The 24,756-nt window shown below is 57.3% G+C and overlaps 7 protein-coding genes and 1 non-coding gene across 8 annotated transcripts; 1 reads left to right on the top strand and 7 right to left on the bottom strand.

The window, feature by feature from the left end:
• Positions 1–102: 102 nt before the first annotated feature.
• MP_IFM68171_r76 lies at positions 103–205 on the bottom strand. Its single transcript, XR_011606023.1, has one exon. It is a non-coding gene; the product is annotated as a 5S ribosomal RNA (ribosomal RNA).
• A 556-nt stretch (positions 206–761) lies between these two features.
• Positions 762–2,474, bottom strand: DUS1 (tRNA dihydrouridine synthase; the record flags this gene model as incomplete). Its single annotated transcript, XM_071066261.1, has 2 exons — positions 762–2,270; positions 2,343–2,474. 2 exons carry the CDS (start codon positions 2,472–2,474, stop codon positions 762–764), a joined length of 1,641 nt encoding a protein of 546 aa, XP_070922362.1.
• Positions 2,475–4,213: 1,739 nt separating this feature from the next.
• On the bottom strand, positions 4,214–6,874 carry BNI4 (bud neck involved protein; the record flags this gene model as incomplete). The annotated part of the gene is made up of 4 exons (XM_071066260.1): positions 4,214–4,261; positions 4,327–4,715; positions 4,778–5,753; positions 5,867–6,874. The coding sequence occupies 4 exons, from the start codon at positions 6,872–6,874 to the stop codon at positions 4,214–4,216; spliced, it is 2,421 nt and encodes an 806-aa protein (XP_070922361.1).
• Positions 6,875–11,854: 4,980 nt separating this feature from the next.
• MFIFM68171_10840 (Acetylxylan esterase) lies at positions 11,855–12,930 on the bottom strand (the record flags this gene model as incomplete). Its single annotated transcript, XM_071066259.1, has 3 exons — positions 11,855–12,031; positions 12,203–12,379; positions 12,517–12,930. 3 exons carry the CDS (start codon positions 12,928–12,930, stop codon positions 11,855–11,857), a joined length of 768 nt encoding a protein of 255 aa, XP_070922360.1.
• A 1,291-nt stretch (positions 12,931–14,221) lies between these two features.
• CWC22 (pre-mRNA-splicing factor cwc22) lies at positions 14,222–16,662 on the bottom strand (the record flags this gene model as incomplete). The annotated part of the gene is made up of 3 exons (XM_071066258.1): positions 14,222–14,513; positions 14,594–16,333; positions 16,637–16,662. 3 exons carry the CDS (start codon positions 16,660–16,662, stop codon positions 14,222–14,224), a joined length of 2,058 nt encoding a protein of 685 aa, XP_070922359.1.
• Positions 16,663–17,222: 560 nt separating this feature from the next.
• Positions 17,223–17,682, top strand: dpm2 (Dolichol phosphate-mannose biosynthesis regulatory protein; the record flags this gene model as incomplete). Its single annotated transcript, XM_071066257.1, has 3 exons — positions 17,223–17,225; positions 17,303–17,383; positions 17,497–17,682. The coding sequence occupies 3 exons, from the start codon at positions 17,223–17,225 to the stop codon at positions 17,680–17,682; spliced, it is 270 nt and encodes an 89-aa protein (XP_070922358.1).
• Positions 17,683–18,471: 789 nt separating this feature from the next.
• Positions 18,472–22,076, bottom strand: MFIFM68171_10837 (BCAS3 domain-containing protein; the record flags this gene model as incomplete). Its single annotated transcript, XM_071066256.1, has 3 exons — positions 18,472–21,757; positions 21,849–21,927; positions 22,070–22,076. 3 exons carry the CDS (start codon positions 22,074–22,076, stop codon positions 18,472–18,474), a joined length of 3,372 nt encoding a protein of 1,123 aa, XP_070922357.1.
• A 1,500-nt stretch (positions 22,077–23,576) lies between these two features.
• On the bottom strand, positions 23,577–24,132 carry MFIFM68171_10836 (uncharacterized protein; the record flags this gene model as incomplete). The annotated part of the gene is made up of 2 exons (XM_071066255.1): positions 23,577–23,848; positions 23,922–24,132. The coding sequence occupies 2 exons, from the start codon at positions 24,130–24,132 to the stop codon at positions 23,577–23,579; spliced, it is 483 nt and encodes a 160-aa protein (XP_070922356.1).
• Between the last annotated feature and the right edge of the window lie 624 nt (positions 24,133–24,756).

Genomic DNA, 24,756 nt, shown 5'->3' with positions numbered 1-24,756 from the left:
TCTTTCCGGCGTCAGATGCATCCCATTTTCCGGAACTCATCATCCTATTTCTTGGACTCCAGGGCACCCAAATTCGGCATACTTTACACCTACGACTAGGCACATGGGAAACCTCGGGATCCCGTCCGCTCTCCCCTAGATAAACCAGTAAGGGCCAGATTAGTAGTTGGGTCGGTGACGACCAGCGAATCCCTGGTGCTGTATGTTCTTTTTTTTTTTTTTTTTTTTTTTTTTTCGAGGCTGTATCCGAAATATCTCCAGCCGTCGACCTATGAGAGCGAAAGTCTCTAGAGTTTCGTTGGCAGAAGCAATCGGGATAGACCCGTGGTGAAGAGGTGAATAGGTGAAGCTTTTGTTCATGGGCGAGAACAAGCGCCTGAATAGTGCGGACGGTATGGTTAAAGTGGGGATAGCACGGTATGCTCCCGCTCGATAGATTCTGTATTCTGTATCCTATCTTTTGGCTAGCTTGCCTAAGTGCATGGTAACTCTGTGGGCTCTGCCTTCTGCCCGGTAGCTTAGATGCGGCAAAGACGTATATACATATCTGTAGCCTCGGACAGAGCAGTAATGCCCAGCGCTGAGTACCGGTCTAACGGTGCGCGCTCGCGTCAGAGTTCCGAATCATTCAGAATCCAACTCTATCATCAAGTTTGATGGTTCCGCAGCACAGGGGAGTGAGCCATCCAAGGTATATTCCATCTTCTCAGGCCGGGTTGATGGCAACATAGCTTGTTCATCACCTAATGGACCAGAGAGCCTCACCCGCTTACCAGCTGGCTGGGCGGATAACTCGTCGTCTTCTCCAGCTCCCCGGTAGCAGCAGGTTTATCGTTAGCCACACCATCTCTGCTCCTCTTCACGTCTTTATCCTCCGCCTTTCCAACTTCCATCTCGGCCGCCATCCTCTTCTTCTCTTTCTTGCTCGGTTGCACCGCCCCTTTAGCCATAGCCTCTTTGGGAAGCGGCCGGATGATGGGTTGGACAACCCACCACGGGCGTTTGCACTCGCGGATGGCGCGTGCCGAGCTCTCCGGGTCGTCCTCCGGCTCCTCCTTCCCAGCTTCAGCGGCAAGAGTATCCTCTTCGACGCTTTTCCCATCGGTCCGCTCATAGTCAAGCAGACCCTCGGCGACCTTCTTCTCTACTAGCCTGCAGATGGCCTCATACGTCTCCATATCCCCCGTCCGCACGCTCGCAAGTGCATCCCGCACATCGTGGTGGCGCGCGACAAAGTGCCGCAGGAGGTGGAACAGATGCGGTTGCATGGCGGCAAAGTTGGTCGAGTGCAGCGCCGGGTTCTCCCTCGCCAGTTCGTTCTTGCGCTTCTTGGGCTTACCGGCCTTTCCCCCTCCCCCTTGCGACCGCATGCCTGGTAGCACAATCTCTTCGTCCATCCAGGCCGTGTCGTCGCCCGGTTCGAAGAGCGGTCTCCTCGCTGGCGGCGGAACCCCGAGGACGTACTGGTGGAGGATGTCGAGGTAGCGGCGGAAGACTTCGTCGACGCGCCAGCCGCCTCTGCCGTCTTTGCCGTGCCAATAGCCGCGGACTTTTTGGTCGGCCGGCGGGGGCGGGGCGAAGATGGCCGGGTTGCTTAGGTTGCCTTCGGCGCTCATGACGCCGTCTGCTCCGGTGGCGGCGAGGCACTTCTCGAGGTCACCGTGCTGGAGTATGTTGCCGTTTGCGAAGAGGACGGTTTCGGGAGGGAGGTTGTCGCGTAGGTAGCGGATCATTTCCCAGTCTGCGAGGCCGGTAAGGTGTCCCTTTTGCTCGCGGCGACGTCCGTGGACCGTCAGAATGCTCGCCCCGGCGCTCAGGACGTTCTGCGCGTACTTGAGCGTCGCCTCTTTTGTGTCTAGGATTCGGATCTTTGCGGTGACGGGGATATCAAGGTTCTCGTGGAGGGTGTTGATCAGCTTGTATATCAACTCCTGGTCCTCCTGCAGAAAGGAGCCATAGTGCCCCGCCTTTGCGATGCCCTGCGGGCAGCCCAGGTTGAGATCGACGGCGTCGCAGTACGGCGCGGCATGTCTTGCAGCATTGAGGAGAAGCTGTGGATCGTTTGCGCAAAATTGTACGAAGAGGGGCCGGTCGATGGCGGGGTTGCCGTCGAGGAAGGGGACATCGGAGCCGGGCTTTGTCGGTTGGAACTGTTGCATGCGGTATTTCGGGTGGTCGGCGAAGAGCTTGGAATGAAACATGGGAGAGTAGGCAAGGAGGCTCGGCTTTTCCGACTCGGTCATGAACGATCGCGACAGCATCCGCCAGGCCTAACAGAGTCACGGCGAGGTTAGTCTCCCGAATCCCCCCGCCAGAAAGCCCCCAACCCTTCTTGCACTCACAAATTCAGACTGGTTCACCATCGGCGCCACGATATATTTCGGTGAGCCGATACTCTCGTAAAACGCGCGGCCATGCAGCTTCGGCCTCCGCAAAACCGCGGGGACCTCTTTCGCGGTCTCGTCCGAGGCCATCTTGAATTGTGGCCGTCGACCGGCGGGCCACAGCCACGCAACCGACGAGCGGAGGCCACCTAGGATACCGGGCGCCAGCGTATCTCGTGTCGGCGCCGGGGGGAGCGGCAGGTAGCTCTCTGAGCAACAAAAATCCAGCCAAGGCTAGCCCGAGAACGACCCAAGACCGCAATACCGCATTTACTATCTATCGTCAAAAAGATAAGGGAAAAAAAAAAAAAAAAAAAAGTACCACTCTCCTCCGCCTTGCTGCAAGGCTGAGGAAACAAGAGCTCCACCACCCCATGATTGGCTCTGCTCCTTTCCCAATGCGGGATGATGCAACAAGCCTGCAAGGGTCTACCATTCGGGTCCTCGGGGCCGCGAAAGCACAGTTAAACCCACCTCCTCGTTCACACGGTGCTCAGTACGGGTGCTCTAATTCCCAAACCCCACGCTGGGATGGAGTTCGTGTGCTCGTATCCAAAGACCTCGTGGCGCCATCAGCATGGATCCGCCCCTCCAACCCCAAAACCATCCGAACCATGAGGAACCGCCTTTTTTACCTTTCCACCCCGCCTCGCTTATAGCGGTATGTAGCAGTGTGTGGACGTCGCTTCGAGAAGGTTCACCGCCCGACCTCCTCCCACGCTGGCAACAGGCAGAACGCACGTCACCTGGCCTCCCCCTCGTATACACGTACGGGGTTTGCATGCCCGTTTTTAGCCCCCGAAAGGCCGTTGGAAGGTGGAGTGCATTTAGTGCTTCGGCAGAAAAATTGCCAACCCAGCGGCGAACTCGATACATCCCGCACCGTTACACGAAAGAATGACACCTAACTCGGAGCATGCACGAACGAACCTTCGAGACCCGTCTATGCTTATATATCATCATTCAGAAAATCCCCTAGCGTAGTAACAACGCCTGCTTGTTATGTAGACTAGGCATACGTATTAACGACGGCAACGACGGCATCGACAAAAAAACGACGGCTGTGGCAGCGATGACTATGTAGAGAACCATAAACAACCCAAAAATAAGGAGCACAGAGGCAACGGAGACAAGATAAACAAACGAGAGAGCAACCAGAATTAAGCCCCCCAATCGAACAGCCCCCGACATTGACATCGTGAGGAACCTTTTTTTGCCGCTTGAAATGAGGGAAAAGAAAAAACAAAAATGAAAGAAATAACATTGTCCTGCGAGACACGCTCATAGCTGCTGCGTTCTCGATGCCGATTGTCTGATCAAATGGTTGCGGGTCTCGTTGGACCATTTGACCGCCGCTCGCTGTAGGAGAGAAGAACCCTTCCGAGTTATGCTCCATGCTGTTCTCCGTACCAAAGCCCTGTAGCCGGGACCCGTCCACCAAGCTCTATCGCCCTCTGGCGTCGGCTCTTCGCCGTCTCATCCCCACATATCCCACCATCATCTCCTCCGACATTCGTCATTCCCACCCGGTATGGCGTCCTATGACAGCAGTCGACCAAATGACGTTTTGGCTGGCGCTAAAGGAAAGAGACAAGACCAACTCGGTTTCTGCTGTGCGTAATTAAAATCGGGGGTGCTGTGGTGTGCAAGATTCTAGCCGCAAAAAGCTGTCAAGATCGATGTGAAAAACGCCGCGACACCTTACTATGCTGACCCTAAAACGCCTCGGAGATGTGAATCCCGATCAAATACACGATGGGGTTCTCGCTGACCCTGTATGGAAAAAGAAAGGAGCCGAGAGATGCAGTTTCGGACTGTGACTCTGATCGTCAAAAGAAGTGCGTATAAATCTTTGAGTTCTCATGAACTTCCATCTCCTATTTACACAGTTAGCTTCCATAGGGCAACCACCGTGGCCACTCAACCCGTGTCTACTACTTACCATCTTAAAGCTGTTCAGCTCCTCCTTGATTTGCTGCGCCAGCATCGGTGTCAGGCGGTTGCACGTAGCAATATCACCTCGACGGTCATACTCTTGACTCGGCCATGTCTCAAAGAAGACAATCCGGGGGCTGAATGTGGCGTTGCGCTTCATGCTTCCTTGGGGAGTGCTGGGGGCGCTGTCATGGCGGAGTCGGAGAGCGGAGACGAAGTAATCCTCGCTGCCAATCGTCACAGTCCCGGCCCGCCTATGTCCTTGCGACTCCTCGTTCGGGGTGCTAGGCGCGCTTGAGCTGGGGGAATCCGTAACGTGGGGAACGCTCGGCAACTCGAGAGCGGCACCCTTGTTGTCCGAAGGCCGCGGCGACGGGCTCGAAGAACCACTGCGATCTAAAATTCAAAACCAGTTAGTCAGACCCGGAGGTCACGGCCATAGGACGGCGTGGACTTACTCTTCAGGATTCCCTTACGAACGGCAGCCAACACCTCGGCCCGCTCCTTCTCGCCCCCAACAATACTCTTCCTCGCGGCGGTGCTGTCGGTTCCTGAACTCCCAAGACGCTCCGAGTCACAGCTGGGGACTTTCGCTGCGTCGATCGAGTTCCTCTCCAACCGGGGGAACCCAGTTCCACCGCCTTGTGCGCGAGGATCAGGGTTCACATTGACCCGCTCTCGTTCAGCTTCTGCAGTGATCATGGATACAGCAGCCTGAGTGCTCTCGGGCTGCGTCCCCTCCGTCACCGTTGCGCCAACTACCGACTTGGGCCGGAACAGTCCAACGAGGGATCGAGTACCCTTCTTCATACCACGGCCCATCTTACGAATCATAATCGAAGCCGACGACGCCGTGGACGAGATGGAGAGGTTATCCGTCGAGCCTGAAAAGAGCCTGCCGCCGGCATAGATGTTGCTGCCGATGCCAGCCTCCTCTTGCTGCTGCGCGATGCGAGCTTGTTCGGCATCGTAGGCGTCTTCGGGGTTCCGTTCCTTATGAAGCTTGGCCGGCGAATTTTCCGCCGCGTTGCTCTCGTGTACGGCTTTCCGGAACTCGGCCGCGCTACCAAACGAAAAGGCGCGCCGGAGACGTGATGTTTTGTTCCTTGCTCTGCCCCCCTTCTCATTAATCGCCGACAGCTGCTTGAGAGCGGGGCTCTCGAAGCGAGGCGTAGATGGCTTCTCGGGCTCCCGGGTGGCCGAATCACCGGCTTCGGCCGGCCCGTTCTCACCTTCCGTATCCATGGTCACTGGCTTTGAAAGGGGAGACGGGTTTACGGTTCGCTTGGCACTCGCGGCATCGGACGACGAACTGCGTGGTGGGATATTAACCAGCCGGGGATAATCTTGGCTGGAACCGGCTTGGTCAGGAGGAGAAGTCGGCAGGGTGGGGTTACCAGTGGGGTCAGAGGAGCTGGCGTTGCGGTTGACGGACTATTGGTGGGAGACACTCGGTATTAGCGGTGCACAGCAGGCAAGGCCTCCCCTGTGATTGGACAATCCCGGAAAAGAGGTGCAGCGAAGAGGCTGCAATTTAGGGGACTTACAGAGGACGACCGGGAGCTACGACCAGAAGAGCGGCTGTCTGAGCTTCCAGTTCGACCGTCGTTACCGGCCTTGTCGACAGTCAGATAATTCCCAGTTTTGGCAGGTCTGTTGTCTTTATCGGCGCTCTTCGGGCGAATCGATTCTTCCGGCTGCTTAAGTTGGGGCGGGGTCAGAAAACCGGCAGAATCCAATGCGGGCATGCTGCGCCTGCGAGCCCTCTTGATCTCGTCGTGGGATTGACTGCGGGGAAGCCCCATATCATCGACCGCCGATCCAGACAACGCGCCAACAAAGCTGTTGGGCCTATTTGACAGCGAAGGCTGTGAGGGCCGTAGCTGACGGGTAACTTTCTGATCTGTTCCATTTCGGGTGTTGCCTGCGTTCCCATTGGATGTCGTGGGTGGAGCAGAACTTCCCCCTTGTGAATCTGAAGATCGCAAAGCGGAGCGCCGATACCTCTCTGGAGGTACACGAACAGGCGCCGCTTGGGCAGGCCCTGGTTGCAACGATGCACCATTTGCTTGTGAAGGCCGAGGAGCTGTTGTAGCTCCCCGACTGCTAGGAAGTGCAAAATCATCTCGAGGACCAGAACCCATCTGCGGACCAGCAGCGGCAGTGCTGGGCAGATTTGTCATGGACACGCTGGCCGAGTACCGGGAGCGTGCTACATTTGGTTGTAGGTTGTCCAAGGTCTGGGCTGTGGGCACCGCGGGCGAAGAAGATGTTCGATGTGCTCGGGTTTGCTGCCATTGCGTCGTCGGATTAAGACTCGGGGTGCTCGTGAAAGCATACGGTTGGACAGGGGCCGAGCCGCCACGGTACACCACAGGAGCAGTGACTGCAGCAGGCAACCCATGGATGCTGTTCCTCTGCGAAGTGCCCGAAGTATACGGCGCACTCGACTGGACCGGGACCGTCTGGAGCATGCCAGAGGCAGATGATGGTCGTGTCTGGAGCATCGTGGCTGTTCCGGACTGCTGAGGGTAACCTTGCACGAGAGCCGCCATATCGGAAAGGAAATGGCCTGCAGCAACGGTACTAAATTATATGACTTTGTTGGTGTGCTTCCCGAGTTGGGGCCGTGCGGTAGCACCCAAATGCAGGAGTGAAGAGTTCGGGATCGGGGCAGTTTCTGACCCAAAACACCGGTTAGCAGGGTACTTTAAAAAGCGAAATTTGGGCCGCAAGTGAAATATGATTCTGTGAAGGAGGTGGGGGGGGAGGAATCGTTGGTTGGGAAGAGGCTCTCGGGCCTGTTCCAGAACACCATGTTGAGGTAACATACCTGCCGATTTCAGAGCGAGGATACAGAACACGGGACGAGCCTTTTCAAGGGGACTTTTGTGAGATGAAGACTTTCAATGGTCTCAGGATAGAATCGAAGGACGCCTGCGGCCAGGGAGAAAGAGGATGGTAGGCGGCTTGAGGGCTCGAGGGTTCGGTGTTTCGTCTCCAAAACGAAGCTCGCTCCTGTCTCCCGTGTAGACGTGTTACTGCTTCGCAGCCCGTCGTCGAAGAGGTACGCAGCGCCCACAACCGACACCTGCAAATTCGGCGGCTATTGGAGCCAGAACATCGAAATGGCCCGGAAGTTGGTGCCGTGAGGGGGGCTGAGGCGGGCAGCGAGTGTGACAGGGCTTTTGGAAAGATGCCCGAAGCAGGCCAGTTGGCTCTCTTGCGATTGGAGGCTTAGAAGCGAATTGTAGAACGCGAAAGCAGACTAGGCGAGCAGATAGGAAAGCAAGGCAGCACGAGCGGAGGAATCGCTACAAGGCAAGTGGGAATGCCCCAGATGGCGGTAAGGGCGGTTGAGAATCGAAAACAAGGGGCGTCCCAAAGGAGGCGAGGCTCAAGAAGAGCGAGGGCAGGGCGAGGCTGCTCGGAGAGTTTTGGGAGGAACGGCCCCTCGGTCGCAGCCTGAGAGGCAGATTTTCGAAATCGGGGGGGGGCCACGTTAGGCGGGAAGAGAGAGGGAACAGAAAAGAAAAGAAAGAATGATGGTGGTGAAGTAAAGGGAAAGATGCCAAACGACAGGACTGAGCGAGATGGATCCAAGGGAAGTTTTGCGGGTTGGCGCTGTCCCCGGTGGAAAGCCCAGGCGTTGAGAGAACAAGCAACGGCGGTGCGCTGCCAGAAAACAAGCCCCTGGAACGAATGGAGTAAGGTAGCTCCTGGCGTTCGTCGGCTTACGGGCAAATTCCAAGACATCCCATGCAGCCAGTCCAGACACACCACTGCAGGTGCACTCCACTTGCTGGGACTCCACTGAAACGCATCGATCGCTGGCTCCGGGGAGCAGCCCAGGAAAAGTCAAGGTCAGGTACATGCTGTCTCTTGCCTCAGCCAGGTTCCATTGACACAGTACAGTACCGCACTGTACAGTACCGCACTGTACAGTACCGCACTCTGCAACCCCCCTCCGCCAACGATAATAAACGATGCCATGGCCCCCCCCCCCCCGATGGGGGACTCAGGGGAGAAGGCCATTTCGCCTCGGCTCTACTACGCAGTAATTCGCAAATAAGTGCTCCAAATTGGTCCCGCCTCTGCGGAGCACTTCGACCGGTTTTACATTCCTGGGCCATCTTCGTGCCTCGCCGGCTGTAGATACCTTAAGGAAGTCGGGTATCATGGCTGCAATCATCATCGGCGCCTGCGCGGCTTGGGCTGGCATGCCTCCAGCTTCATTGGGAGGCCCTTCCCTCGTTTTCAAGGAGCTGCTGTGTTGACGGACCGGCCAGGAGAGGGCGCCATGATTGGCTGACGCACAATGGGACGGGCGGGCATTGACCCAAAGCGCGCTAGCAGGGCCCTTTGCTGCGGCCAGAATCTCGCCTTGCCCAGGGGACGAAGGCGACTCGATGTTTTCGGCCTGCCGACCGCGTTTCTTGCATGCATTTTGCTGCGTACGGTCTACACTACCACACCACGTCAAAACAACAGGCTCGGAAGCAGCATGATTTAATTTGGATCAACGCCGCAGCCTGAACCGTCCCCCAATGTCCATCTCCCCTCCCTTGCTGCCTCGATGTCACCGAGCCCCGTTTGCATTCCCCAGTCTTTACGGCTGGGCCCGGAACAGTCTTACTCTGTCGGGCTTCTGGAATGTTGTAATGATCCTGCCAGCTCTATCCGGCGTCGGCAGGCTCCAGGCGGCATTGCGGTCTTGCAGACCCCGGTAATCTAGTTGTGTACGTGGTAATTCACATCCAACGGGACTTCTTCAGTGGATGAGCGGCAGTGGCAGTAGTGCCTGTGCCGTTCGGATTCGGAAGATGCTCGGTCACAGCTTCGCAGGGCACCCCTTTTTACTCAGGGCGATCCTGAATCCCAATCGCAGCGGCGGGCGGCACTGCAGGGAACAGGAGATCCCACAAACAAACCCACGCAATCCAACGCCAAGCGAAGCACCATGACCGCTGCAGCTCCGCTGCAACACGTCTGCTGCAACGAAGGCAGCCGTGCCCGCCCGATGGCCGCTGGATTTAATTGAGCAGTATTTTCCCGTCTCAAAGTCTCGGGTCGTCGCACAGCAGCTTTAAAGCCTTCCAAGCTGTCCAGCCCCGGATCCGGTTTGTCAAGCACAAAATTTAAACGATACTTGGTGACGGGACGGACGGCTAGATTGCAACGTCAACGGCGGCGGGGAGCACTCTCACAATAATAAGGGATTCCTTGGCCGCTTGATATAGTCCATGGGCCTGTGCCCCCCGTGGGGAAAAGCACGCCAAGCCAGGGCAATCACCGATGCTATCTAACACCTTCCAGGTTGTTCAAGTCGTTGCGTCTTGGTCAGAGTCGACATACCCGATAGGGCATGACGGCCCACCGTTACACAGTTGTGTTCTGGGAATACCCATTTAACACGATATGTGCGGCGGAGGCACGGCGCATGCACCTTGGACGGCGTCATCCCACAGCCACGCACGTCGGCTTGTTTTGTATTCGGTTCTCGGAGCGAGGTGAGAGATCGACCGTGCCAGTGGCTGGGAAACGGGTCTATTACTCAGAACAACCGCAAGCGAGTGTGGTCTAGCGTGGAGGGTCCTCGAGCAACTGGTTGCGGCTTTGACCGGAATTAACATACCTACATAGACTACCAGGGGGGGTAAATCGGGGTTCGGATACGTTAGAGAAAAACTCGGTGTGATGCCATCAGACAAAACCCGCGTAATGACCTGTACATGCTACATATGTAGGTCCTCCACTGACGTTTTCAGTGCTAAGGCATACAATTACGCCATCCGACCGAGGCAGCATACGCCGAAACGTTCTTTGGAGAAAACCAGCAGCTGAGGCTGTCGATCATCAGGCTGTCTCGGGGTTTTCGAATGCTTAACCAGAGACGGCACCAATGGCGAGGCAGTCCCGAGCGAGCTGGCACGGCTTGGCACGAACTTGGGAGTTGTCGATCCCTTGAATCGCATCTGGTGATGCAGCTCTCCGCTCAGCACGTGCGACGGCATCGAGGCTCTTTGCAACTCTTGGGCAAAGGGCAGTAGCGGGGAGGAAGAGAATGCCGATTCGCTACGGCAGTCCGGTCAGGCAGCCACTCGACAAGCGGGCTGCATCCTGCTGTAGTGTTAGGTACGCAAGCTGATGACATTAGGTGCATTCTCGTGGGCCTCAGCCGATCTCCGGAGCCTCGGAGAGCACGGCGCGATGCCACGGGCCAGTGCCCGACCTGTCACTTGCCCCGCTTCCATCGGCATGCAGAAGCCGGAGAGACGTCAGGACAGACATCCGGCCGCTGAATGGACAGACCCCAGACCCGGAGATGGCGTGGAAGCTCCGGCCACGGACACGGCCATCAATCAACAGGGGTCATGGCCGAGCAAGGCGCTGCCAAGGATTCCGGTTCCCAGCGGTGATTCGCCCAGAGAGTCGTCGTCAGCATGACTCTGGGAAGCTCCAATGACTGCATGTCGTTGTTGCACACTCGGTGGCCTGTTCTGTCAAGTTCGCAGCTCGCAGCTTTCCGGTCCCATCTGTCGTGCGGAACAAGAGAGCCTTCACCCCGAGCCTGACCCATCAGCCAGACCGCTTTTACGTACACTAGTATAGCAACTGTCTAGCTAGCTCTTAGTGGCTGTTTCAGATGAATTTCAGTGCCCCGCCAAACGCCAAGCTTACTGGACGGGGTGTGCGGGTGGACGGCTTCCAGAATATCCACGGGCAAAAGCAACCAATCGGTCAAGCCCATCACTTTGTGATGGTCTTGTTTCTCCACGGCCGTTCTTGTACGCGCAAAAGCAGGGCACTTCCCGGCATCCTGGACCAAAGAGCCACTATGTACAATGGAGAGCGGCAGTTGATCCGGGCCCACCTCATTTATTTGTGTCTTGTCGCGGGCTTCCGCGTCGTCCGCATCATGCATTCAGCTCCGCCAAGACGGTCCCCCACTGGCGCCCCCCTCGTCAGCCCTCCAGCCCTACCCTTCAGCTGCAGCCTTGGGAAGAACGGGGTCCTATATTGCTCGCCGGTAGCATGGTTCCACCTTTGTGTTGTTTTCCGTTTGACACGTAGCCGGTGATGCAACGACGAGGACGTCGTATCATGTTGTCGGAACATGTCCCTTCGTAATCCCGTCGCCTCGTATCCGAAGACATGGATATCCAGGTTCGCGGGCCAGAGAGCACATGCTAAGCGGATGCTTAGACGAACCGCGGTTCTGACAGCCTGCACACCACGCACGCAGCAGGTGATGACGAGATGAAGGGTGAAACACGTCACTACCGTATGGTATGTACAGTACATGCTTGTCGCGTCCTCCAGCCCACCATTATCAACCAAAGCCATGACAAGAATGACTCGTCTCCATCCCAGCAGCGTCCCTGCAACGAAGAGGCTAGGAAAACTCATTACCTTGTCCATGCTACACCGCAGTATAGCCCAGCCTCGGAAAACAAGGAGTCCTCCCTTGCGGCTTGAATGGGCCGTTACAAGAAAGCAATGACAACCTCCGGCATCCTCCCCGGCCGCGTGTATTAGAGAATGAGCTTACTAACGATAAACGCCAGCGCTTGGTGCCCGTATACCCGCCCATACCCCTGGTGTGTGTCCGGGTCCGTTCCGTTGGAGCAAAACGGATCCGGAGAGTCGCAGTACGTTTGGATCCTGTCCTCGAACGCAGGACAACGGAAGTCTTTCGGCCGAGCGGCGAACTGCGCACCGGGGGGCAGGTAGGTGAGGTGCCTTGGTTAGCAACCATGATCACCTCCGTAGTAGCGATGATGATGATGATGATGATGATGATGATGATCATAAGAAGTTGGGAGGTGCTGGGGGAAGGGAGGGAAGAGAAAAAAAGGGGGGTTGGTTTAAACAAAACTTACCCCGCCAGCCGTGGCATTCCCGACGTTACCCTTCCGCCCAGCAACATACCTCGGGCTGCCCATGAGTATAATCGCCGCCACGTTGCCCGCCACCTGCCGGCTGACCAGCGGCACCGACGAGTTCAGACTCGGAACATCCGGCCCACCGCAAAAGGCGTCGTCCATGATCTGCGCTCCCTACAAACCCAACCCCCCACCGCCCAAGTTAACATCTCCCTAATCTCACCATCCCGGCCCCCCCTTTCTTTCCCCACTTGGTACGTCTCGTCAAGGAAGGGGGGGGGGGGGGGGGGGGGGCAGAACAACCAACTCACCTGTGAATACCCGTGCATGATAATCACGGTCCGAGGACACCGCGCCGCGAACGCGGCCGTCTGCTTGACCACCGCCGCGATGCCGACCGTCACGCTCGCGCTGTAGTCGGGCCCGCCCGCCGCCGGGTAGACGATAGCCTCGGCAGTGGTAGTAGTCCCGGCGCCGGGGAAGGCGCGCCCGACGAGGTCGACGAGGGTCGACGAGGAGCCGAACCCGGGCGGGCTGGTCGTCTCGCGGGCGCCGAAGATGTGGAGGTTGGGGCAGGGTTGGGGTTCGTCTTCTCCTTCCTCTGGTTGTGGTCTCTGGTTCTGGGGTTGCGCGGATAATGGCGGCGGCGGTGGTGATGCGTTAGTGGTGGCGGTGAGCGCTAGGCTGACGGAGAGGAGGACGCGGAGGAGGAGGAGGTTCTTCATGGCGGCGATGGTGGCGATGGTGGCAGTGGTGATGATACTATCGTCCCTACGGCCGGCGGAGTTTGGAGGCAGGACATTCTCTTGTTGTCTGACGTAGGGGAAAGGGTGGAGAGGGTGGGGGGGAGAGAATACCACCACAGGTAATATGGCGCTGGGTGGTATCATATGGCCCCTTACCGTGACGGCGGATGTCGCCCTCCCTCATCACATCTCTCACCGCAGCCTCTCGCCGTCGGCACGCCGTCGGCATTGGCTGCTTGCCGTTTCGTGCCTCTGAGCCGATGGGATATGGCCTAGAAGGGTAAAGTCATGGTTGGCCCTAGGAACTCCTGATCGCCCTCTGGCGCATGAAGAACTCGACTGGTAGGTGGTGTGCGGCCGGCCGGAAGGTGGCTTTAGCCGCAATCCCCGGGCAACGGTGGACGTTAGAGGTCTGGCGGTGTGCAAGTTGTAAACATCGGGTCGCAGAATTCTCGAGGAGGAGGTAGTATTGTACCTACCCGTCCCTCTGCCGTTCGTATAAGCCGCTCGGGGTTGCAACCTCTTCTCAGTGAACCCCATCATCAATGTTTCGAAACAACAGCAATCACAAATCAGATTCGAAACTCTACCAACAATATTCTCCGAGAAGGGCCAGATGCAGCGATCTCCGACGTTTGAAGGTCGTGGCCCCAAGACCTTGAATACCCTGCACCGTCTCGTGTTGCAGATCATTACATATGGCTTAGTCTGCAGCAGCCGGGCCGTCAGCCTCGAACAAGGATGCGCAAGTGTTCCAGTGGACCCATGAAGAAGACGTGAAGGTAGAACAAAATCCCCATTCTTATATCGATCGTACTTTGAAGGTCGATAACAATGCCAATAGCACTACAATTTAGTCACCTTCCCGTTCCATCACCATCAAGGTAGCAAGCCATCATCCCAGAACACATATACATAAACCTGTACAGGACGCCAAAGGAGCCAGCCACTTCCAAATGACGAAGAAGGGTAGGTATTATCATTCTTCGGACCCACAACAAATCCATATGCCTACCGCAGCTACTACCTATCCACCCTCCCTCGCTTAGCACGAGGCACTGGCGGCGACCTCGACCTCGAGCTGCTATAGTATCTTCTCCGCTTCCCATTCCCCACAGGCGACCTACTCCTAGTTCTACTCCTACTATCCCTCGTCCCCTTCCCATAAGAAGGGCCTGGCCGGGCGTCCCGAATCGGCGAGCGCGTACGCGTCCGCGTGCGTGAGCGCGAGTGGGAAGACCAAGACCTGCTGCGCGTGCGCGTGCGCGGCCTAGCGCGGCGCGGCGGCGGGGAACGGGAGCGCGTTGGCGAGCGGGAGTAGTAGCTTCTGCTGCGACTGGGACTGCGGCTGCGAGTTGGACTGCGGGTGTCGCTGCGGGCTCTGCGCGGGACGGGAGAGCGAGACGGTGTGTAGCTGCGCGAGCGAGAGCGGGAGAGGGACCGCCCTCGCGAGACAGAGCGCGTGTAACTGCGGGAGCGGCTGCGGCTGCGGCTGCGGCTGTATGACCGATCTCTCGTCTTGCGAGGCGGGGTGCGGGAGACAGAGCGCCCCCGGTCCAGGGCTCTTCGCGGTGTCAGCGAGCGAGACCGCGATCGTGACGAGTAGGATGAGCGGGTATAGGAGGAGTAGCTTGAGGCGGACTCCGAGTCTGAGTCTGCAGCCGGGCCGGGCAGGGCAGGTTTCGGCATGTTGGCCAAGAATGTCCGCATCTCGTCCGTGAGGAATCCCATCTTGATGGACGTGAAATAGTTGATGGCGAAGCGGGTGTCGCGCGGGTTGTCGTGCGGGAATATGCCCTGCAGGCTGGGTTGTAGCGTCTCGTCGCTCATCCGGGCCTTGAGCTTGGCGGTGCCCAGGTTTTCTTGTAGGTCTTCAAACAGGATCTTGATGAAGATGCGGCTCGCCGCAGTCGTATCCTCTTGGGTTAGGTGGATGATCGAGAAGACATGCCATCCTATGGCGTCCGAGGCAAGTAGATGGCCAAAGAACCGGGCAATGTTCCGGAGCTTGTTGGTCTCGTAACGGTGGATCGTCGAGTAGTACTTGGCGAACGACTCCTCAAACAGATCCATCCACATCCGGTTCAGCCGCGCGAAGCGCTCTCCTAGCAGGCCCATGAACTTGAGGTACACCTTCTCCTGCGCGCATGACTCGACGATCATAGACACCAGCTCTGGCTCCTGGCCGGCGGGAAGGCGAAGCTTCATCAACTTGTGGGCGGCTTCTTCGGGGTCCGCGCTCGACTGGATGCTGAGGTATATCGTCCGTCTGAGGTTGACGAGGTCCGCATTGCTCTGATCCTTGATCTCGATTGCCTTCTGCTCCTCATCCTCTTCCTCGGACTCGCTCTCGTCTTCATCCTCGTCGTCCTCGTCGTCGCCGCTCTCCTCTCCCAAAATTTCCGCCTTCAACCTCTTGTACTCGTTCTCATTGGTCTCCCAATCGGGATCAAACTTGAAGACGTTCAGACCGTCTTGGGTGTTGATATCGTCGTCCAGCCCAATCCGGTGCGTGATCTGATCCTCCTCCTCCACCAAGTCCAGCTCCTCCTTGATGACCGGGTTGTCCTTGTACTTGTCCTTGCGCACCTGGAACAAGACCTCGATCATGTACTGTGTGCGGCGGTCGATGTCGGCCTCATGTAGGATGTTCCGGAACTGTTCAAAGACGGCATGGGCAATTGTCGGGGACATCTCCTCTAGAAACAAACCGACCTCTCGCATGAGCCCAACAGCAATCTCGACGCTATCGTCGGTCGGCTTCCGCAGCAGTAGAAGCAGTATCTGGGCCGCCAACATCTCGTGCACCACTTGGTTGTTGACCAGATGAGCAATGAACATGGTCGACGAGAGACACACAGCCTTGTCGTTCCTCTTGAAGGCCTTCCGGAAACGCATTATCAACCGCTTGACCAGTAGCTCGCCCACCTGGGGCAGCTTTGTATTGCAGATGGCGGCCAAGCAAGCGTAGATCGGGGTGAAGGGCAAACTCGCATGCTGCGCCTTGAGCAGGCTCTGGCAGAACAGACCGCGACCGCGGATGAGGTTCTCGCCAAAGAGCTCGGGCACAACGAACTTGATGTTGGCCGTGTTGACCTTGTTGACGAGGCCATTGATGGACTTCTTCAAAGCCTCCCAGGCCATGCGCTGGTACTCCTTGCTGCTCTTGTCGGTAATGGCGGCCTGGAGAGCGCGCAGCTTCTGAGGTGGAAGGTACACGCCCTGGCTGCGCAAATTGAGGAGCTTCTGATACTCGGCCCTCGCATCGGCTAGCTTCTCCTCCTCTGTCTTGGCTGGGGGTTCCGGGGGCGGCGTGCGCTCCTTCTTGGCCGGTCGGTATCGGTCGGCATCGCGGCGCGGCCGTGGGGGAGGCGACTGTCTTCTTGGGGGAGATGGGCTCCGTGACCCACCACGGCGTGCCGGTGACACGTCTCGCAAGTCTCGTGGGTCTCGAGACAAAGATCGATCGCGACGAGGGGGTGAAATGTCTCGTGAGTCCGGCGGGCCACGAGAATAAGAACGATCACGACCAGGTGATTGAGGGCGTTCGCTGGGCGATCGACGGCGCGGTGGCGACATGTCTCGTGAGCCCCGGGAGTCTCGAGATAATGACCGGCTGCGACACGGGGGTGATGGAGAAGGTCTGCTGGGTGATCGATCATCTATCTCCATCCGGTGGCGCGACGGCGATTCGACCTCTGCCGACGCCATCTTTGTCCGCTTCCCTTGCTCAAGCAGTGACTCTTCCTTTTGCAAACAGACAGGAGCAAGTTCCCCGGTGAACGGGGTTGAATGCTGAAGGCGGAATGTCCAGACCCCAGAAGAAGAACAACAGACATTCGACGCAGAGAAGGCAAACCGGTGATGGCAGTCGCAGCAAGCGACCAAACACAAGCAAAGTTGCTTTTGACGAGGCTGGTGCAGCCAAGAAAGCGAAATAAAGTGGGCCATGCGCTCCACTTCCCTTTCCGCTGCCTGCCAGGGTTAGCGGCCAGGTCCTGAGGCTGAAGCTTGCAGCACGGGCGCGAACGCGAACCCCTGGCTACATTTTTCTGGGGAGCTCTGCAGAGGTAACCGTGGCGCGTGGAACCCTGACGAGCTTCAGCCATCCAGGCCATGTGATGAATCCGCAACCTCAAGACTCACAGCAGACGCCGTAACAACAGATCCGCAGCAAAAACAGCGCATCGAATTCCCAGGACGAAAACGCGCCCACACTCTTAAACTCATAATCGATCTTTCTGTTTCAGTGGACTCCCCCCAATTCGACGATGGTCCGTCCCGTCCATGCATCCAACCCACCCCCTATCCTCCGCAAACCACCAAGACTAACCATCCGCCTACACAACAGCTCGACAAACTCGTCGGCCTCGCCATGCTCGTGGCCGCCTCGGTAGTCTTTCTCTACTATACCATCTGGACGCTATTGATGGTAGGCGCCCCAGTCCACTTTCCGCTTCCCTACTTCAAAGATCACCTACCCGAAATGATATAACACACATATATATACATACTAACAAACAAACCCCTCCCGGAAAAAAATAGCCCTTCGTCGACTCGGACCACCCTCTCCAAAACTTCTTCCCGCCCCGCGTCTGGGCTATCCGCATTCCCGTCATCCTGCTCCTCCTCGGCTCCGCCGTCGTCGGCTCTTTCCTCAGCGTCGTCATGATCCGCAGCAACAGGAAGAAGGCGGCCAAGGCCAAGGCGGCAGCCAAGAAGAAGGCGTGAGTGCCTTAGTTGGTTGGTGAAGGGAGGTGCTGATGCTGTCTTTCGGTTGGGTATTGGCGCGGGCGGTAATCACGGCGTGGGGGCGGAGGAAGGCGTAGAGGTTAGAGTGGCTACCCTATAGAGCTAGGGGCCAACATGTAAGAGAGAGCCTGCGCATTGAAAGAATACTTGACAAATTCTACCGTTGTAAATATCTTGGTAACCGATTTCATTGCCGGGTAAGGTAAATCTACAGTCTGTTTCCGAGAGCTAGCACCAACACTGCGTGAACAACAAGGCAAACATCGACATGCAGAATTAGAGGAGGGTGAGAGTCTTGCGCTAGGCTACCTAAATACCACCCTCGCTTTCCTAGACTCAACGCTGGGCACAGGCAGACAGACAGTGCCGCCAGGTGCAATAATTACAACTCTAGATATATCCACAAGTACCCAATAAAGCCCACACAAGACCCGAATCCAAGGTACATGCTCCATGGCTCGAACCTGCCCAGCATGACTAACCAATATCGCGCCGAACCCAAGCACCGTAGCGGAGAGAGCCCCAAGTTGCTCCAATTATGCAAGCAAACCCCCGAATGCAATGAAGGAACCCGCAAAGATCCAGCGCCTCTCTCTAATGGCATACCGCAGCATTGCATAGCGAGGGATATAGCCCATGGGAGCGCACAGACAAGCGGAAACGCAATACAGAGTGAACAGAATGCCAGTCCAAACAAAGCCAACAACGGGCAAGGTCCCTTTAAAAAAAGATTGATTGCGCCCACTCGCTCGCACAATCAAGCCTCGATCAAACCCTCTGGTCAGCAAAATCGAGCACTTCGCAATCGTCTTCGAAGAAACCGTCGTCGTCGTGTTCGGGAGCCCCGGCCCCACGCCTGCGCCGCGTCGTAACCACAATCTGCGCCTCGTCATCACCCGTCCGCTGTAAAATCCTTTCCATCGCAGAAGCCGGTAGAGCGCGCGAAGCATCGAGCGGAACGGTGAATGTCTCATCATCCAGTAGATGGGGTAAGCCCAAATCAAGTTTCGTAGCCTTGATGGGCTGTCCAAACGCCCACGCACCCGTCGGCATAGGGGAGGCAGTGCCCGGCGAGGATGACGGGGTGTATTGAGCTTGGGCTTGTTGCGTCGGCTTCGGTCCCTTCTTCCGACGTGGCATAGATCCCTCCTCTAGGGATGTCGCTGCCAAGAGGGCGGTGATAGACATGGCTTGATCCTGGACCAAGCTCTGAGACGGCGGTGCTAGTTCATAAGGCACCACCCGCCTGTCTGTGTGGAATGGTTGATACGGCGAGCTCGATTCGATCTCAGCTTGCGGGATGGATGATTCTGCACCAGCATCGTGAGGCCGGCTTCGGGGCTTGCCCTGGTCAAGCACCATGGTGTGACTGCCAACATCCAACTCCCTCTCCGCGGGATCCATGTACTCGTCAGGGTCGATGATGCCCTTGATAACTGGGGGCAGGGCGTCATCCGATAGCAATGGGAGCTCAAAGTCCTTGTATCGGGAAAGGCGCGGAGCCCGTTTGTCACTCCCCGAAGCGGTCCTCCGAGTCTTAGTCGGGAATGTGCGGACAAGACCGCCGCCGAGAACGAAGAGAGAATGGTCCCGCCTCCGAGTAACCCAGGTCACGCATGATGGCCCAGGGGGTGCGGCCGAGTTCGGAAGCGAAGCCCTGTTCTCTCCAGTCTGCCGAAGCTGACTGATTGCATTGCCCGTCTTGCCTAGAGAATGGCTGATGCCGGCGGCAATGACCTTGCCACTGTGAGCGGCGTAATCCCCTATGCCCGCGCCTGCCAGAGGCGGGGCATTGGAGTTGCTTCTCCGCGGACGGGCGATAAGAGGCCGGGCGACCTCGCGGACAGAGCTTAACGCATTGGATGCGATTGCAACAGCTGAAGTCGGCCCGTCCGCAGCGGTGCTCTTAGTCTCCTGGGGCCGCCGACGACGGGGAGGAGGCCATGTAAAGGCGCTTGACGGGAGGTCTAACAAGTGGACAGTGCCCCGCTCGGTGACCATGGCTGCACGCTCGCCGTTAGGGCGCGTCCAAGCCACTTCGACAATACGTGCCACCGTCATCCGGGAGAATTGCGCAACCTGCCGTACCCGCGGGCCACCCGAAGGCGAGCCGGTAGCCTGCAGTGAGGACGGTTTGGTTTGTTGGATACGCATCAGGTCCCAGACGGTCTGCACGTCGCCCTTGCTGCTCGCGCTGAACAGAAAGAGGCCGGAGGGCGCAAATGACAAGAAGCTGCAGCCGTGAGGAATGCCAAACGTGGCGACAGGATGCGGGTTCACGAACGAACCAAGGGTCTCAATATCCAAGATCGAAACCATTCCTGGCTCTTTCGCTACAGGCGGCGCGACGGTACCGTGTGTCGGTGGAAACTGGGGCACCTCGTGGCCACCCCAGCTCTGGGGCGCGAGGGTTGGTGATCGTGGTTGTTGTGTCGGCTGTGGGTTCCAATAGTTGTTCCAGGCTTGCAAGCCCTGCTTTCCGAACCACTTTGCACCCTGGATCAGCTCCTGAGTAGCGTCGCGCATAATTTTGTTCATGACACTCTCGGACAAGGGCAGTTCAACGTCTGAGTTAGCGGGCGGTAGCTGTGGTGGTGTCATGGAAGTCAGTCCCGGGGCACGGCCGTGAGCGGGCACCGGGACTAAAGCCCGCAGAGCGATTTGAGATGATGGTGCCGCAGGGCAATACGCAATCCATCTTCCACTGACGCTGAGAACCGCGGCCTGCGGTCGAGGACGCGGCGGGAGAGGGGTACGGCCTCGCTCAGGCTCTTGTGAGGCTTCCCCTTTCGGGGGCTGCTGAAGAGTAGTCCAGAGCTTCCCGTGGCACCTAAAATGGTAAGGGTGGTCGTTCGAAGCCGGAGTTTGCCGGTAAACCCAGCATTCGCCGGTGATACCGGACGACACGACAACATTAACGCCATCCGCATGGATGTGGAACGCACCGCTCGGGGGAGGCGCCTGAAAGTTTGGGCTGGTGATGGACGACTTGAGGGGTATCTTGGGCGCCTCAAGCAGAACGCTCACCTGACGGCCCGTTTTCAAGGAGAATACCTCGACCGCCGTCTGATAAGATTCGACAAAGCCAGCGGCCATCCTATTTCCAGCATTCTTAACCGGGGGGTCTGGGCCAACATTTGCCATGGCCTCAGATCTGTCCGCCGAAACGGCATCATAGTCGCCTTCGATATTGACTTCAGGCGTCGGCGGCGGGGTGCTTGGCCCATGGATGACCACCGCCACCAAAGGGAACAGGTCGGCACTGGCTGATGTCCACGGCAGGATCTTGGCATGATATACCCCCCCGCGCAGGCCCTTCAGGCTAGCCACACTTTCGGTGCCCCGCTTCCCAACGGAGAACACCTCCAGGCCGCCCTCATAGCCGGCGAGGACCACATTGTCCTTTCCAGGGACGTGGTCGGCATTTGGCGGGGAGAGGGTGTCGAAGCCGAACCAATAGCCCTTCTCACCCGCTCTCATACCGGACTTTGGGTGCAGATCGAGGTCGAGAGCAGGGACGCCGTAGAAGTGCGGCTGCGGTTGATGCGGAAGTGGCGGGTTCGAAGCAGCTCGGACCTGGGCGTAGTGCGAGTGCATCGAGCTTCGTCTAGCCGCGGCGGCAGCAAGGTGGAGATGGGCCTCTGGAGGGGAAGGGGAGTAGTGGCCATCCATTTGGAAGCTCAGCGGACGTCGGGCAGCGTTTGGCGGCGAGACAGAGGATGGGTGATAGCCGACAACGGGCCTAGGCGAAGACCAGCCAGACCTGATACCGCGTGTATCCTCGTAGGAGGAAGGAGCCGTGGGCGGGGACTCCCCGACCAAGCTGATGAGGTTCCCGGGCGACCCTGCCATACCTGCATAAACCCCTCTCGCCCATTCCCTTGCACTCGGTGAATTGCTTGTTGCGTAGGATGTCGACGAGACAGCGTCGAGCAACGGCGAGTTGACCGGGTTGTCGTAGGACGGCACGCTGGATGGCATGCTAGATGGCTTTATCTCTGGAGAAATCACGGGGGAGGGGTCGGAGGAGGAGCCTTTGGCGGCGTTCTCGTCGCTGGTGACGTGGTCAGCCTCGGCCGTCTCCGACTTGCGACGAACCAATCCAGCAGCCGGATCATTTCTAACACAGAGAGAAGGAAACCCACGAGAATTTAGCACCATGTTTCGTCACTGCCGCGACCACACTGCCGCCCTCTTTGCCATTCTTTCGGTCCTTCTTGGAGCCTGTTGCGAGGCGATGGGTTAGCGCTACATCCTGGAGCCCACGTCTCGGCCGGAAGGCGGTGAATAGATTCCGTGGGAATGTTTATCGCACGGGCACGTAGTGGTCGAACGCGAGATAAAGAGCCGGACGGACTAGACAAACCTGGCATGAATGGCAACCCAACAGATATGGGCGAGCGGCGTCCCGCTCGCACGGAGCAGTGGCAGGCACTCCTAGGCGGGCGGACAAGGACGGTGCCAGCTGGTGTAGCGACTCCCGGATACGTGAGCTTCAGTGTACCGGATGGTTATTAGGGTAGCTGCACAGCGTTCTAAGATCGACGTATGACAGAAATCGACGGGCCGGCCTGTTGGCCTCGATGCGTGCGGGTTTGGTCGGTCGGTTGCGGACAAAGGAGCGGCAAGTCTAAAGCGCGGCTCAACAGGAGAGTGATCTCCCAGCAACACGAGAGAGAAAATAGAAAACGCCGATTATGCAAGATGGATAAGGAAAGGGAAAGCTCATCAGTTTGAATCGTGATTGAGTGTACGTAAAGGAGCGAAGGGTTGTTGGTTTCGAAGATGAGATGACTGGGACGGAGAGATGCGTCAACAGCTCTGCTGCTGTGACTCGGAGCAGACCGCTGAAGGGGGGTTGACAGGCGCTATCACCTGGACACCGCGTCGAGGGAGGGGCTTGCAGCAGCTGGGGCCGCGGTGGGGAGGGGTTTCGCGCTTCGTTCCTGGGCGGGCTGGGGTCCCGGTAAGGATGTGGGGCTTGTTGGGGTTCCGAGTGTTCTTCAGCTCTGGACGGAATAGCGCGAATGCACCCCTAGATAAGCATGGATAAGCGTGGGCTGTGGGCCTAATTTCTGGATCGCCGGTCGAGTTGGGCAAGATGATTTCCTCGGGACGCCTTGTTGGGAGAAAGACTTCGACATGCCGGCTACTCGCATGTTAGTGTACACGGCACTATGCGAGATTCACAAGTCGGTACCGGCTATTCGAGGGAAAGCATCGGACTGTTCTTTGAGGCACTGCTGGGCTGTTGGTTCCGACCTTACGTCATTCCAGACCCCCGGGGTCATCCAGCAAGGTTTCGTGGCTCAGGCGGGGCCTGACCTTCCGTCTTGTTGGGTGACAGCCACTGATGACCTCGGTCAAGCGCAAGCTCGGGACGAAGCGCTATACAGGAAATTTTATCTCTATTTCTGGCTCCGATTCCGGATCTGTGCCGGGCTTGACGGCAGTTTTCAAGTGTCCGGCATGATCTCGCCGTGTGAGTCGACTGGACAGTGTGCCGGTCGTTGCCTTGGTCACCCCGCGCCCTCTGGTTGCCTCCACCAACCAGCACGTCATCTTCGCCAGAGTCCAGGTCTGAGGAGAAAAGAGTTCTTCTCCCCGAAGCACCCCTCCGTCGGCAGCATTCTCTTCGCTTCGAAATCACTGCATTATGTTCGGGCACATGGGCACGGCTTCCGCTCTTTTAACCCGCTGCCATCCGAGGCGGGCGAGAATAATGACGAGCAATGACATGCAAGCACCAAGACGCTGGTATGACATGCGGGGGGGGGGACAATAGACCACATGAACACCAAGGAGGCGAGGACGAGGCAAAGTTCATCGCATTTAGGTAAGCAGAACTTGCACAGACGCCCGATACTCAACCCTCATCTCTGCAAATACACCCTGTAAAACCCAAACCTCCACTGCGAAGTTACCTTGTCCCTGAAGAGCCGGGCATGCCCAGCCCAGTCGACCGCAGAGTCTCCGCCCCCGTTTCTTAACCGATACGCCACAGCACCGAAGAGCATGAATTCGGCTTCATTCATGGCCGCCACCACCGTCCTGCCAGCATTGAAGCTGCCCGGAAACACTTTCACAAGACGGTGCTTGCGCTCTTCGACGTCCTTCCACATGCGGAGTCTCAACTTGCGGATCTCTGGAAGCAGTTTAATCACCGTTCTAGTTGGGTCATCTGGCGGCACTGGTTCGGCTGGGCATAACTAACTAACCTTGCTTTCCTTTGGCAATGTCGTTCCCCATAATTACTGTTGCATCATCACGGAAGTAGCTCACCCACTCATCGATCGAGTCCGGCGTATCAGATACCGCGAAGAAGTTGGTAATGAAACGCTTGACAGACGACTCCGTTGGAATATTATCTGGGTAGGCTGGCTCATAGCCTGACTCGCCGCCAGGCAGTGAGGTAGCATTCATCACCATAGGGTGTAGAGCGTTGTCTTAGCTGTGCAAGTTGCTTCTTTGTTCAAGAAGTGGCTTCGTTTGAAGCCCTTCGGTGCTGGAGAAGTGGAAACGTATTTCAAGGGTCTTGGTTCCTGCTTTTGGAACTGATCATGCGTCCCGTTCCCTCAAAACAATTGGTTCTGACGGCTTTGCCAACTCAAACCATACGCAATTATTACGTTTGCTTGCTTGATGCAGGAACTGGGACGTTACTTCAGTAAAAGCTTAGCCTGCTGATACCCGGTTAGGACAATTGATGGGTCTTGGAAGATCATCCCCGTTGTCAATGTCCCCGTCTTTAAGGAACACTGTAAAACACTACTTCTCTCTTGCAGGTCGACCACCAGAAATTCGGGGCATAGTGCATGCAGTAAGGTAGTACAGAACAGGAACGTCACTCTCCAGTTCGCCCAAGCTGAGTAACTCACTTAAAGATTCACTTACTGCTACATCACCAAACAGCCATCCCACGCAACGCAAGATCGGTCTTGTACAATACCTGACCCGTGTGTCAAAGCCATGTAGAGAACAGTGTGATACCTGGGAAAAGCGTTCGCAAACCAGCGTCCAAAAAAGGCCCACCCGCCCTAACCAAAACTCCCC

This window comes from Madurella fahalii (genome assembly GCF_045866475.1).
Source record: "Madurella fahalii IFM 68171 DNA, scaffold_6, whole genome shotgun sequence".
NCBI classification, from domain to species: Eukaryota; Fungi; Ascomycota; class Sordariomycetes; order Sordariales; genus Madurella; species Madurella fahalii.
The sequence above is the reverse complement of the archived record's forward strand: the minus strand, read 5'-3'. Positions and strand labels throughout refer to the sequence as shown.